General features: G+C 30.5%; 1 protein-coding gene across 1 annotated transcript; it reads left to right on the forward strand.

Moving 5' to 3' along the window:
* Positions 1 to 1382: 1382 nt before the first annotated feature.
* LOC109805683 (uncharacterized) lies at positions 1383 to 11511 on the forward strand. Its single transcript, XM_020367853.3, has 8 exons — positions 1383 to 1566; positions 1851 to 1980; positions 2897 to 3572; positions 9537 to 9602; positions 9716 to 9764; positions 9842 to 10121; positions 10365 to 10503; positions 11272 to 11511. The coding sequence occupies exons 1-8, from the start codon at positions 1434 to 1436 to the stop codon at positions 11344 to 11346; spliced, it is 1548 nt and encodes a 515-aa protein (XP_020223442.1). The 5' UTR covers positions 1383 to 1433; the 3' UTR covers positions 11347 to 11511.
* Positions 11512 to 15249: the final 3738 nt, after the last annotated feature.

The following is a 15249-nucleotide window of genomic DNA, read 5'->3' on the forward strand; positions in this document are numbered from 1 at the left end:
CTAGAAAATTTATAATCTTATGGGAAATAGTGAATATTTATTTAGATATTCTTGTGCATATAAGTAAGAACTATCAAATGATGTTAAAAATTTTAAATACTAAAGTTAAAATATAATATATAAGTGAGAGATAATTTTCATCTCACAATTTAATTTTATTAAACTTAAATCCACATTTTAAGACTTTATTAAAGTTTATTTTAATGGTATTCAACCACTTTCAAATATTTAGTTTTCCTAAAAAGTGTTTTAAATATTTCATATCAAATGATAATAACAATAAAGTATATAATTCAAGAATAATTTTTATTTATAAGTTAATTTTATAGAGTTAAGTTAAATTTAAACTCATTTAAAATATTCAATTCTAATTATATAAAGATCAACCTTATCTTAGAAGTCAATTAACATGTTTGGATTGTCATTTGCTGCCCTTCAAATGAAGAACTTCACTTTGCGAAGGAAATGTATAAGCAACAAAAAGATACAATTGGTACAAGTATATATTGGCCTCAACTTGTTTCCAAACACACACAATAATGTAGGATTGAGTTAGGCATGAACTCATTGTTAAGAGTTTATTTAAATAAATTTCTCAAAAAATACTTCTAACAAAAAAAAAATAAATAAATTTCTGCAAAAACTAAAACTTATATATAAGTTAATTTGTAGTTTTTTTTTGAAATATTATATGAGAGAATTTTTACAAATTAGCATGTGCAGAAACTAATTTTAACTTATAAATTTTTTTTTCTCATAAAGTGCTTCTAGAAAAATTTATAATAAAAAAAATCCAAAGATGACAACTATTCAAATATATTTTTCCGGTGTCAATATAAACGAAACTAGTGATAATGTATAGTTGGTGAATGTCCGAATAATCGTCCCCGTCATTTTCACATTGAGAATCCACTTGCTCTATTGATATCATGACGATTCTGTATAGTTGCAGCAGACAGGGAGAAGGAGGTGCAGAAACAACCGGCAATGATAATATTACTATCTCATCCTCTCCTTTTCTTTTATACCCATATTTGGTGACTATAATTGGAAGATGGGGAGAGGGGCTTTAGTTATAGTGGTATATGATGAGGTTTGGTTACGTAATTCCACTCGCATGTACGTAGAAAATGGTTAGACACTAATCAATAGCTAGCATTAGAGTTAAGTTGATGGAATGTCATTGTATGGTTAGATGGAGCTGACATTGTAGGGTTAGATGGAGATGGGTCCCTTGCATGGACCCTACAACAGGTTCTCAATGTATGTCGGCTAGGGCATGTACTTCACTCACTTTTAAAAGAGGAAAGAAAGAGAGTCTTAACTATTGCACACAAATCCCCATTAATTTGATCAAGCCAAATACGAGCCACTTGGGGAACAAGAATAGAAAAGAAGGAAAAAGATTACGACACAGCAAGAAGCCTAGAATTATGGGTCACCACTCTTGCTGCAACCAACAGAAAGTTAAAAGAGGGCTTTGGTCTCCTGAAGAAGATGAGAAACTCATCAGATACATTACAACTCATGGCTATGGCTGTTGGAGTGAAGTTCCCGAGAAAGCTGGTTTGTGTTTTTCTTCTTTTTTTCTTTTTAATTAATATTTATTCAGGACAGTTGCTTTTGTATCTAAACAAATTTAAGAGTTCTGTACAATTAGTTTTATACATTAATTTGGGTACACCAAAGTGACCAGATTCTCAATAACACTATCGAAATCCTTAAATTTTTTAGAATACTAAAGAATTTCTTTGATGATGATGATAGAAACTGACATCAATTTTAATGATTAAATTTAAAAAACATAAGTCTTGTATATGTAATATTTTTCATCTGTGCTTGGATTTCAGGGCTTCAAAGGTGCGGCAAGAGTTGTCGCTTGAGATGGATTAATTATTTGAGACCAGATATTAGAAGAGGCAGGTTTACACCCGAAGAGGAGAAGTTAATTATAAACCTTCATGGGGTCGTAGGAAACAGGTTTGAATTACACTATATTCTGTAGTTCTACCCAGGATTTTGATCAATCATATATAATCAGTTCAACCCTTTCCTTGTTTGCTCTTCTTGCAATATCTTCTGTCCAAGTGTCATAAGACATGCCTTTTATTTTTCGTCACCAATATATGGTTGAATAACTATCTCATTGGCAAAAAAAATGAATTTCGGAAAGTATGAAATTAGTTGAGTTTTCTGGAACAAATATTGGCTATATACGTGATTAATTTTATGTATTGACTGAATAATGAGATATCAAGCAGTTTATAAACTAAGTTTAAAGACAGCATTGTACTTCTAGCCTCCACGAGTTCTACCTAGCTAATTGTATTTGATCTATACAAACTATTTGAACCGATTATAACCCATATTTTTAATTCAATTCAATTATTTAAACATATCATATAATTGACTTCATTTTCAATTATCTCCATCTCTCATCATTTACTGAATTTATTTTTCGTATACAACTCAAAAATATCTAGAAATCAAAATTAACGACAAAAGTTGTCCCATATTTTTATATACAAAAAAAAAATCCTTTCTAAGTAAAGGCTATATCTAAAGGAGCTAAATATCGAGCCCTGAGCTGCAGTTTTAGGGTTAACCAAATAATTCTGTCAATTGATATTTTCTTGTTCACTTTTAGTTTGTACACCTTCATAGGATCCGCTACCCTCCCACCATCACAGCTTTATATATAGATATGTATACTTCTTGAAAAAAAAAAAACATATATTCTTAATTTTCTCTTTTCAAGTATTTCTCGACCTAAATGCTTCCACATTTTGATTTTATGTAAATTATATATACAAACTTCTGCTGATTAAGAACATAAGTTTATCTTGGTTTGAAGTGTGGGCTAGCTTCTATTAATTCTTGAATTTGCGAAATGCAGATGGGCTCACATTGCAAGCCACTTACCGGGTCGAACGGATAATGAGATAAAGAACTATTGGAACTCATGGATAAAAAAGAAAATAAGAAAGACTTCGGTGTCATCAACCACCATTGCACAAAGTATCGATCATAATCCTTCCCATTTCAACTTCAATTCCAATGTACTAGACCACTTTGCCAACCAAGATAACCTACAAACAAAACCACCAGTTCAAGAAACCTTATTTTCCTCAACATGCCCTTTGTTCATGTTTGACACTAGTTCACTAGAAAGCACAGCAACAGATCACTGCAATAGTGTGAGAGTAGAACCCTTTCAAGACGCTATGGGTTTGAGCACTGAAACATGGAACTTAAGCCACCACCAGGTTCAGGCACTTCCTCCTATTACCGTTACTGTAGGCTTGGACACCACAAACTACTTGCCGCCTTTGGTAGAGAACGTGGATAACATGGTCCCAATTGAGGTACAATCTTGTAACATGGACGAGCATGGAGATATAGCACTAGAGTGCTTGCAGAGACAAGAGTTAAATGAATGGGTGGAAACACAACAACAATGTGCTAACTTTTTGTTCTGGGACAACGTTGATGGACAGCTTGGTGGGGAAGAACTAGCACCAAATTCATCAAATGTGGAAGCAAATAATCTTTCTCCTTTTCCTTCTTCTTTGTGAGATAACAATGATTGTGGAAGGTGTCCCCATTTTTTTTTCTCTCCCTTCTTATTATGACCTCTCTAACTAGCTAGGAAGACATTTTCATCAAATGGTCCAGGCCAGGCTTTGTGAATTTGCAGAGATGCATGTTTTTCTTTTGATTGCTGATTTGTAAAGATTGTGAAATGTGAGTGAATTGAAGGTAAAATTAAATGTGTTGTATGTAGGCATTCGTGAAGTTTGATTTTGTCGGGTGTTTTGACGTGGAAGGGGGAAAAATAAAGGTGATTGAAACTAGCAGAAAAAGTTTGATTTTGAAGATATGTAAAGCATCTTCGAATTGCTAAATATTTGACTGTACATGTGGTGGATTTTGAATGAAAATAATGCATGGGTTTTGCCCACTCACACACTTTTATAGTGACTTTGAAGATAGTACGTATAAAGTATATCTTCCTAGCAAAGATATATGTTAAAGCATTTTCTATTTTCTGTATATATTTGACTGTGGTGGTTTTGGACGACAATAATGGGTTTTCAAACTTTACATTTTACATGTCCTTTTATACCAACAACCTGTCTGTGGAAAAGACCAAAAGTGAAAAAAACATTGACTTATCATCACATGCATGTCCCCCAATGCCCAAGTCCCAAAAACACCAAATGCAAAAGCGAGAGAAAAAGAGATTCTGGCTTAAGGCTGTGCTGTGCATGCATTGATTTGTTTCCTTCTTGACAGTTGCGGGTTGATTAGGTTAAATCAACAACAACAATAATGGCCATTCAATACGCTTTATTATTATTATTATTATTTATTTATTTATCAATTTTACTAGTTATTGTCCTTAATTACATTAACACTCGGTTCATTTAACTCTCTGAAAGTTAAAAAGATGTTATATATGTATAAAAGTTTTAATAAAAATTACAGTGAAAATTTGCTTAGAAAATTAAAAATTATACCTTTTAATGCCTTATTAATTTTTGATTCTTTAATCATTATTCTACATACAATGATTAGCAAAACCATTTTATTATAGTGTGTATGTTTAGACAATATTACATCGGTTCTTTTTGTAAAAAAACAATTGATATCAATAGTATAATATGTCATCATTTTTTCTCTCTATAAAATGGCTTAGAGGAAATATTCCAAAAAATCTCAGTTTTTTAAAATGGGAGTTGTTACGGTACCCTCAAAAATCGAGGAGTTTCAATACATTCTTTTATATAAACTCATAAAGAATTAAAAAAAATTAATTTAATTATAAAATGAATAATTCAAATTATATTTATAAAATGGAAAGTAAGATAAAATTATAGAGATTAAAATTATAAGATTTCAATAATGTTAATTACAAAACATTAAAAAAGAAAAGAATTAATAAATAGTAAAAATAAAAAATTATTAAAATTACAATATAAAAATTCAAAAATTTAAGATAAAAAGACAAAAATATATTTAAAAAATTATTAAAATTAAAATTTAAAAATTTAAAAATTTAAGTGAAAAGAGAAAAATATACTTAAAAAAATTATTAAAATTAAACTATGTAAATATATAATAATATTATTACAAATAAAATTAGAATATATAAAATAAAAATAAAATAACTAAATAATTTAAAAATTGAAAGAATTAAATATCATAAATATTATTTAAATAAATTATTAAAAATATAAAATATAAAATAAAATTGTAATTACAACTGTACCCGTACCCTCTCAAATAACATGGCTACTATAGAATTTCTCTTTTAAAATATCATTAATTATTTTTAATGGAGTCTCTTTTTATAACTATGTTTATTCCCTCTGCAAACTTTAAATTTAAAATCTTATTTAATTAGTACACTGAGTTTAGTTTTACTTGCACTGATAATAACTCTTGTAGATTTCAAATCTCAATTGAAAAAATTTAAATAGTGTCTACAAATCAGTAATAATGTGTTTGGATGAATGGCTGAGACTTTTAAAACTCTTTTTTTTTTTTTTATAACCACGTTATTAGTACATAATAATATTCATTATTTACTAGCTAGCTTTGTCATGAATAATTAATATTTCCAAACTCGTGTTTGAATGCTTCAAATGTGCTTTTACACATTTTTTTTTCTGCATACAGTTTTTACAAACTAAAATCAAGTTTACTCTTAAAAGCACGATTCACTAAACGTAAAAATAATATAACTTTTATATAGTGAGTTAACAATTTACGTAAATTATGTTATTTAAAAATTAATTTCAAATAAATTACTTTATAATTATAACCGATTAAAATTAAGTTTATAAACACATTAAAATACACTATAGCGTGTGACAAAATTATGATAAAGCTGTGTTTGAATATATGACTTTGTGTTTGAATAAGGATTAACTATTGTTTGAGGTAGAAGTGAAAAAAGATCACTTTTTTGGTTAATATCAAACCATGATATACAAACTATAAATTTAGAGTATGATTAGCAAGGTATTTCACAAACGTATAAGCTTTTTATGGCTATTTTATAAATTAGTTTAACTAAAATAAGCTTATTTAACAAAAAATTTATTTAAGAATTCATTGTTTATTTTCATAAACTAACTGTAGAGGGTGGAATTAAGGAACGAGAGGAGAAAGTTGAAGGTGATGGAAGATAGTCTCGTAGGAGAGAGAAGAAGGAAGGCTCCCTAGGAGAGAGAGGATGTGTTCGGGGCATTTAGTGTGATATTGATCATTTTCTAATTAACAACGAGAAACTATTATGTTGCTCAAAAGTACTGAGTTTCTATAGTTACAACTAATCACTACTTGACATGGGTCTAAATTTTTTAACTTGTGAAAAAAATTAATTACACTTAATTATAAATTATATAGAAATTAATTAAAGATTATTTATTCTAAGATCACCTAATAATTTTTTTTTTCTAACGAAGTGACTAACAATAAGTAACAAAATGACTAAATTGGTTAAAAAAGTATAACTTTATAAATTAATTTATGTATAGTTTTCATTCTTTCAAGGACTATGTTGAATGTTTGTTACAATTTCAAGAATCAAAATGAAGAGTTCACTCCATTAAAAAAAAACATCAAATATATGAATTACATACCTATTAGATTATAGACTTAAATATATTTTTAATTTTTATAAAATTATTGAATTTTGATTTTGGTCATGTAAAAAAATTATTTACTCTTCACCTTTGTAAAATTTGAAATAGTTAGTTTTGATTTTTATAAACCGAATAAATTTTAATTTTAGTCTCAAATTACTTTTTAAAATTTTCGTTCATCTAAAACCTAAAATTATTATTTTTAGTCTTTAACAATCATTTTAAAATAAATAGATAATAATAATAATAATAAATAGATAAATAACATTTATTTCAACAATATATTAAAAATTTATATATTACACACCGACACTATAACACATAATTATTGTGAGTGTTAGTTGATATTGTTACTTAACTTTATGATAAATATATAAGTAGTTAATAAGATTAAATAATAATAGAAATTAAAAAATAATTTTAAATTTAAAAGAATAAAAATAATTCTTTTTATAAGAACTAAAATCAAAAGTTATTACATATGTAAATCTATATTGTATTAACACATTTTATTATTCTCATTCAAACAAATATTTAATATATTACTCGTCTGTTGTATGCTAAATTAAATTAAAATATATATAAAAAAATGTGAATTATATATGTTAAATTCAACAAATATACATTATTAAAAACTTTTTTTTTATGAAATGCAAGATAATTAATGTTTGTAATTAAAAACCAATTTATACACATATAAGAACATTAACTAATAATTATAATATAAATAGTAAAATAATTTATATATTAATTTGTGAATTGTTGCATTTCTAGTTCAACACTTAAACATGAAACAAATTAAATATACCTTTGAGATGAGTTAAGCTTTAGTAACTTGTTGATGAGCCACATGAAGCAAATTAAATATAAAATGGAAGTTAAAATAGAGATACAGCCACATCCCACACCTATTTTCTTCTAGTTCCTTCCATTGTGCTTCTACACCATCCAAATCAAAAGGTTGTTACGTTTGTCAAAACCACATGATTGCATAGTTCGAGAGTGTTATCACTAAAAATTGTGGGCTATCTAACAAAAGAATATTGAAAAAAGACAACAAAAAATGTGTAAGAAGGAAAATTGCAAATTCCATTAACACGAAGAAAGAGAGGCTAAACCAAAACGATAGACCGCTTCCTCTGTCCAGTGTCTAGCTTGTGCTTTTATTCTCCTATTAAATTTGTGAAAAATTTAATAAATCCAGCAAATAGCAAGGGCATTAAATTTTTTTGCTAGTCATAGGTTTTGTGGAAATGAATCTTGCGATTTACATATTTCATTATCTTGAACTTTATTTCATAAGAAATAGCATAACCGAGTTCGAAATCATTATATACTGCTTAAGATGGAAATGAAGATGAAGTTTTAGGCTTAGGCAGAGTTACTTACCCTACAAAAAGTGTTGATTCCAGAAGAAAGGTGAATTTTGGGTGAGATTAGGCACTTACATGTTACAAGTATAAATACCTCCATTCAGCAGCTACATGTTTATAGGATCTGAATTTTATTTTTGCTTTATAACCCACCAAACAAAATTGATCCACCAGAGGAATTTTCTAGTTGAAGTAGCATACTCTTTCATAAGTTTTCTGTAAAAGAAATAATTAAAACTAAAGAATCAAAACAGAGCACTTATGGTATTAGAGATAAACAGGGCCATTGTTGTTGTGCACTGCCAATAGGTGCCCAAACAGCAATATGTATTGCAGATTGTTAGGAACAAGATACATATTATATTAGTGGGGCATCTCTCTGAACAGACAAACTTGATCTACAAATGTGAGAGGACCATGGTGACAAGTCGCAAATTCAACAAACAAATTCAATGTGACTTGGCAGAACATGCATCCTGCAGTTAGAAAAGGAATACAAGTGCTCATATATGACAGTAATGATGCAATGAAAATAATTTTAGAGAATAATGTTAACAAAGAATTAAGAAAACAATAAGAGAAAAAAATTATTAAAAAAAATGACATGCATACATGATACATCACAGTTAAGACAGGAGGGCACAATATATCCTTTAAGCAAAGTGAATATATCAATTTCAGTAAAAGTGGCACTTAGCTTGACCATGCTTTCCATGGATAACTTTTTCAATAAAGAAAAACGACAAAAAAAAAAAAAAACAGAATACAATTAAAAGGAACAAGAAATTCTTTGACAAACATACCTCGTGATAGTATCCAACAGATGCACCCTTCCGGGGTAATCCCTTTGTATACGTGCAAGCAGACTCTAGTGGTTCATGCAGTTACACATCTTACCATTAAATTTAATAACATTTAATTTTTAAAATTAGCTTGTTATATAATAATAAAATAAAATGAACCGATGAGAGACTTATACATATATGGAATTGTATTGCTACAAGAGAGATTGCGGAGAGAAAGAGAGGTTCAGCTTGTTGTAGTGACAAAGAAAGGTTCACGTTGCTGCTAGAGAGAGAGAGTGCGTGATTCAGATGGTGAGTCTCGAGAGAGAAGAAATATGGGGGAAAATTGCTTGGAGTTCAAGCCAGAGAGAGGTGAATTTTGAAATTTTTAGAAGAACTAAATATATTTTTTTTCATCACAAAGTTTATTTTTGTATTAGTAAAGTGTTATACATTTTTCATTTTCTTAAGTAATTTTCATAAATAAGATAAATTAGTATAATTTTAATATTTATTTGTTTTTACAAATATATTATTTCAAAATATAATATAAATAAATAATTTAATCGAAATAAAAAATATAAACAAGGAGCCCAAGTTCCAAGTGTGTTTGTAGTCCATGGGTTAATGAACCAATACGAGCCCATTAATAGGCCCACTAATGTTAAAAGCGATGAAAAGAGAAGTTAGGGTTTATAGGGAAGTTGGTAAGAAAGGGATAACATTGTGGAAGTATTCGCAGAGCTTGGTTTCCCAGCCTCCATTCCCTCCGCTTCCACCTTGTAACAATGGTGCGTCCTCGTCAAATTCTTACTCCTCTGGAACGTAATCACGATTCGTTTCCATCATTCTGTTCAATTTATTTCTCTGACTTAAACATTTGCGTGCGCGTTTATTTGTTCAGATCATTCCAGAGAAGAACCGCAAGGAGATCTGCAAATACCTCTTCCAAGGTAGGTTCCCCAACATTTATAACGATTCATCTTCCTTCGTTCGTTGAATTGAATTTAACCTTTTTCTCGGTGTGCAGAGGGAGTTTGCTACGCGAAGAAGGATTTCAATTTGGCGAAGCACCCTGACATCGACGTGCCGAATCTGCAGGTGATTAAGCTGATGCAGAGTTTTAAGTCTCGCGAGTACGTGAGGGAGACCTTTGCTTGGATGCACTACTACTGGTTCCTCACCAACGATGGCATCGAGTTTCTCAGAACCTACCTTAATCTTCCTTCCGAAATTGTCCCTGCCACTTTGAAGAAGCAAGCCAAGCCACCTGGCAGGCCTTTCGGTGGCCCATCCGGTGATCGCCCTAGGTATTCTATTTTTAACCCTAATGCTCGGATTGTATTATTGTGTAATTTGATTGAATAAGATGATAGTGCAAAGCAATAGAGCATGTGTTCGTAGGATGGGAGAGATGAGTGTTATGTAAGCTAATATGTGGGACTAACTGAATTTGAGAGAGCTAGGGATTTGGATATAAGCTACTAACTGAATTAACTCTAGTTTCTGTTGGTTGATTGTGATTTGTGGCTGATTTATGTTGTTTTGAACAGGGGTCCACCGCGCTTTGAAGGCGGGGAGCGTAGGTTTGGTGGTGACAGGGATGGATACCGTGGAGGTCCCCGGGGACCTGGTGGTGACTTTGGAGGAGACAAGGGAGGAGCTCCTGCTGACTACAGGCCCTCTTTCGGGGTAATCTTATTGTTGCTGCATTTCCTCTGTTGTTTAATGTTTAGTGTAATTATGATTGGTATTCTTTGTGGCATAGTTTGCATTATCATTGTTTGCTGTATTTCTTTAGGGTTTAGATTGGTTGTGTTTGATGTTATGTTATGTTTTACTTTATAGGTTGCTTCTGGTGGGAAGGAATGATTTATATCGTAGTTCAGTTTGGATTTGTTTCTAACTTATAGAGCTTTTTAACTTAATAAGTATTTGGTTCCAAGCACTTGTAAATTTATACGTACTTATGGGGAGATATTTCAGACAAGTTGAGATGCACAAGTTAATATTAGTATGTGCAAGAAGATCGATTCATTTTGACTTTTTTTATTGTTTTTTTTTCTCTCTCTTAAGGGTTCTTATTGAGAAGTTTATATAGTTTTCTATGATGTGACTTTTATTTGTTGTGGAAAATTTGAAACCAAGTCCTGTGTTGGAAACTCATGTACATGTGTAGTATTTACCTCATTCAGACATTGCAATTAAATTATTTTCCTCCATTAGCTTTGTTTGCAATTTTGAAAGCTTGATTTTTAATTGATCAATAGTGTCGTGATTGATGTAGCAGAACCGAAGTTTTTGGTTAATGTTATGGTAGCTGTGTATGTGAAGCATATTAGTTCTTCTAATGATCATAGCTATGATTGCATGAGCTTAGAACATTTTTTTGGTGTACACCATGCTATATAGAACATTATTGTTGTTTTTTCATCTATCAATTGGTTTGCCTTATTGCAGGGTCCTGGCGGAAGGCCTGGCTTTGGCCGTGGATCTGGTGGTTTTGGAGCGCCAACCAGCTCAAATCTGCCTTAAGTATAATGTTTTCTACTTTATTTTTTGTTTAGTTTTCTAGAAAAATGTGTCTGTAGTTGGAGTCAATGATAGATTTCCCTCTTATAGATTTGTTTAATCGGCTTGACACTTTATATTCAGTTTTTTGTTCAGTGAAGATTTTTGAATTTTGAGTGTTTCTGCTAATTTGTGGCTCATTCGTTGGTCAAACTTCTATTTTCGTTTTCTTCCCCATTTATTGTTCTGTCTAGAACTCATTCAAATGCTTGCGATTCTCCCTACTCAGTTAAATTTGGGTTGAAACTTGAAACTTTCGTTACAACTTAGCATATTTAGGAGAAAGGGTCTATTTGGGTAAACTTATCCAAATTCACTTTTAGGAGAGAAATATAAAAAAGAAAAAATAAAATAAGTTTTTTAATGAGTTAAAATTAGTTTATACATAAGTAATTTGTAGAAGCTCTCTTTTTAGCTTATTCAAAATCTTATTTTTAAATTATGTATTAGTTGGTTTTAATTTATGTAGAAGTTTATTTCAATTTTTCTTATTTTTCTCTCTTAAAAGTGTTTTTAGAAAAATTTATTTAAATATGGATTAATTACTAAAATTTGCCTGCCCATGAAGTAAGACAGAATAATTAATGCATAGTGTTTTAAGCTCAAGTTATATTAGAAAGGCATATGAAGTGAACCCTTTATTACAAATATTTGCTTGAATACATTATTAACTTTTAACTTTCAAGTTAATTATATAACATTAAAAAAAATTACACTGGCAACTTTTAGTCTCATTTTACGCCCATTGAGATGTAATCTGCCCGAGATTTTTTCTTTTGCAAAAGTAGTCGTGACTGGGGTTCCGCAATTCTACAGGCAATACTCTACTTTCTGTAATGTTGTGTGATGCGGGTGAGAGCGTTAACACTTGAAAATGATGCTATTTGTGCCTACGAAAAATTAGTTTTAGTTTTTGTAGAATAGTATTTGATTTTGGATTGCCCCTAAGGATTTATGTGCAATGTTAAAACATCGGGCAGCGTAAAAGTTCAATTGATCAGTTTATGAAGGCTTTGTTTGGATTTGAGGATGGAAAAGGGGGAGTGGAAAAGGAGAGATTTGAAGGGAAAGTGAGTGGAAAGTGAGGTTGTTTGGATTAAGGGAAAATGAGTGAAAAGTGTAGAGAAAGTTTGTGAAAATTTGTAAGTGAATTGATTGATGTGATAGATAAAAATAAATTTTTTAATTGATAATTATGTAAGATTACTATTTTGCCCTTTGGTTAAAAAAAGGTTTTTAATTATTATAATTAAAAGATAAATATATAAATTTTAACTTAAAAAATATTATAAAATATTAATTTAAAAATAATTTAATTTAAATATTTGCTCTAAATTTAATGATAGATAAAAATTAAAAATTTAATATATGAATATATAATTTACACTTTTTTCGTTAGATTAAAAATGAATATAATATTATTTATTGTAAATAATAATAATTACAATAAAATTATATTAATAGGTATAATTTATTAAAATAATAATAATAAGAATAATAATAAATATTAGAAAAATGATAAGAATCATAATAAATAATAATGATACTAATTATAATAAATAATAATAATATTAATAAAAATGAAAATAATAATATTTATAATAATAAATAGTAATAACAAAATATAACAAAATTTGATACCCAGAACGAGCCGTTCTCAGACCAGAACGGGCCGTTCTCAGACCAGAACGGGCCGTTCTAGGGTTACAAATTAACCCACAACGTCCATCTATGAAACGGCCCGTTCCAAAACTGGAACGGTCCGTTCCCAAAGTGAAACGGCCCGTTCTGAGTTCGCATTTTGTACATAAAATTCATTTTTGGAACGGGCCGTTCTGGGTTCCACCGGAAGCGAAAATACCCCGGCATAATCGATTATGGCTGAGCATAATCGATTATGCAAGGCCATAATCGATTATGTGGCCAACCATAATCGATTATGCTTCCTTCGTATAATCGATTATGCATGCATGGAACAAGGCATTTCCGGGTTTTCACAAATCCTACGTGGCTTTCTTCTCCTTTCTTCGCTTTTGTGCGAGGATAGCAACAGTGTTTCTCCCCCTTTTTCTTCGCCTTTCCTTTGTTGCAAATCACCGGAAACAAACACCCACTTTCCTCGCCTTTCGTTGCTCGTAAACAGTACATCACCCGAAACAAACACTACCTAAAAGAGAATAGTTTGCTTTAATATAGATAATGTGCAGTTATTAAAAGAGAATCTATACATAGAATTTATATAAATAAAACTATTTAAAAGTAACATAATAAATAAATTAAAAGGTAAAAGAGTTAAAAAAAAAAAAAAAGTATCTCTCTTTGTGTATAGATTCCGGTTTTTGGTCTTAATATTAATCGAGGTATTCCTTGTGGAGCTGCATAAAAACCTCATACATTGTATGCGGTTTGTGTACGTGCATAGTTTGTTAAGTACACAATTTGTCACTTTTAATGTTATTAAATCAATTCTTCTTATAAGGAGAACCCTATATTTGCTATGCTGTACGGTGCATTCCGTGGTACACATTGTACATATTATTGAGAGAATTCTGTTATTATGCTCCGAAGTGATTGTCTTATCATGACATGATTATTTATTCGCACTAATAGAATACCATGGTACTCAAGCTGCGCCTTCTTGCTTTGCTTGGATCTTCTAAGCACATTTTCAGAGTTTAAAGCGAGTGAAGTCTATTCAACACCCATGTTACATGTAGCCCTAAAATACACACATTGCTTTGTGTTTATGTTAATAATAATTCCAATAAATGGTCACTATTTCATATTCAGGTTCAGGCCGATGCTTGGGCAATAACTTATGTTATGTTATGGACAACCTCTTCAATCGTGTCTTTCATATTCGAAGAACATAAACATTAGCTACATAAACTATACTTAAATCTCTTTAATTAGATTTAACGAAATTTTATCAATGGCTGCCATGATCTTTTGGCCTTACACAACCTTTCCTTATGACGGAGTAAGACCTTAATAGAAGGAAGTGAATGTAATGTCAAAAGATAAAGAGTTTTGATCGAAGGTAATTTCATTAAACTTCAGAAGATGTGTGACCGTACTCGTGTTCTTCATTAGACTTCTATAGGCTCTTATTCTCTCCATTTTTTTTCCTGCTGCATATCGTGAATTTTGTACCATATAACTAACGTTTGATATATATGTAAAATTTGCAGGAGCCATGTTTTTCTGCTCTGAAGATAGATGCATGGTACTTTATAACTCTATTCTCGTCCACCACTTGCACAAAGAATGTCTGAATCTGATGTATTATGAAACAAAGTCAAACGCTGATCTTCCACTTTCGCATGCCATTTGCACCAACAATTTTTTGCTTCAAGTTTTCAACCAACAAAAGTTGCATTTGTGTATTCATATTTCACACATTCAATGAAAATCGAAACACAAATCCAGCACTTGAGTCGACGATATCCAAATCCTTTCATCCACCACACCACACAACAGACACATACTAAAAAATATTATGAAAACATTTCACATAAAAGAAGAATTGAGATTTCCAACAAAGAAACAAAAGAAGTCTCTTGAGAGGTATACACGCTATCTCGGGATAATTGTGCACACTTTATTGTGCTGCGTTGGCCTAAGCCACCAAAGCAGTCACATAAGTTTCGATCGAGGATCACATTTTTTATAATTAATTTTGTTCATTTCATGTTCAGTTAGTTCATCCATTTCCTTTTTACTCTTTCTTTTCACATCATAAAGTACTACAATACGTGGTATACTTTCAACCAAGATACACGTTTTACCATGCAACTTATGATCACATGCAATTCGTGAACTCAGAATGGGACGGGGTTCTGAGGTGTACGTACCTAAAAAGGGAAA

Source organism: Cajanus cajan, chromosome 2 (assembly GCF_000230855.2).
Source record: "Cajanus cajan strain Asha chromosome 2, NIPB_CcT2T_4, whole genome shotgun sequence".
Lineage (NCBI taxonomy): Eukaryota > Viridiplantae > Streptophyta > Magnoliopsida > Fabales > Fabaceae > Cajanus > Cajanus cajan.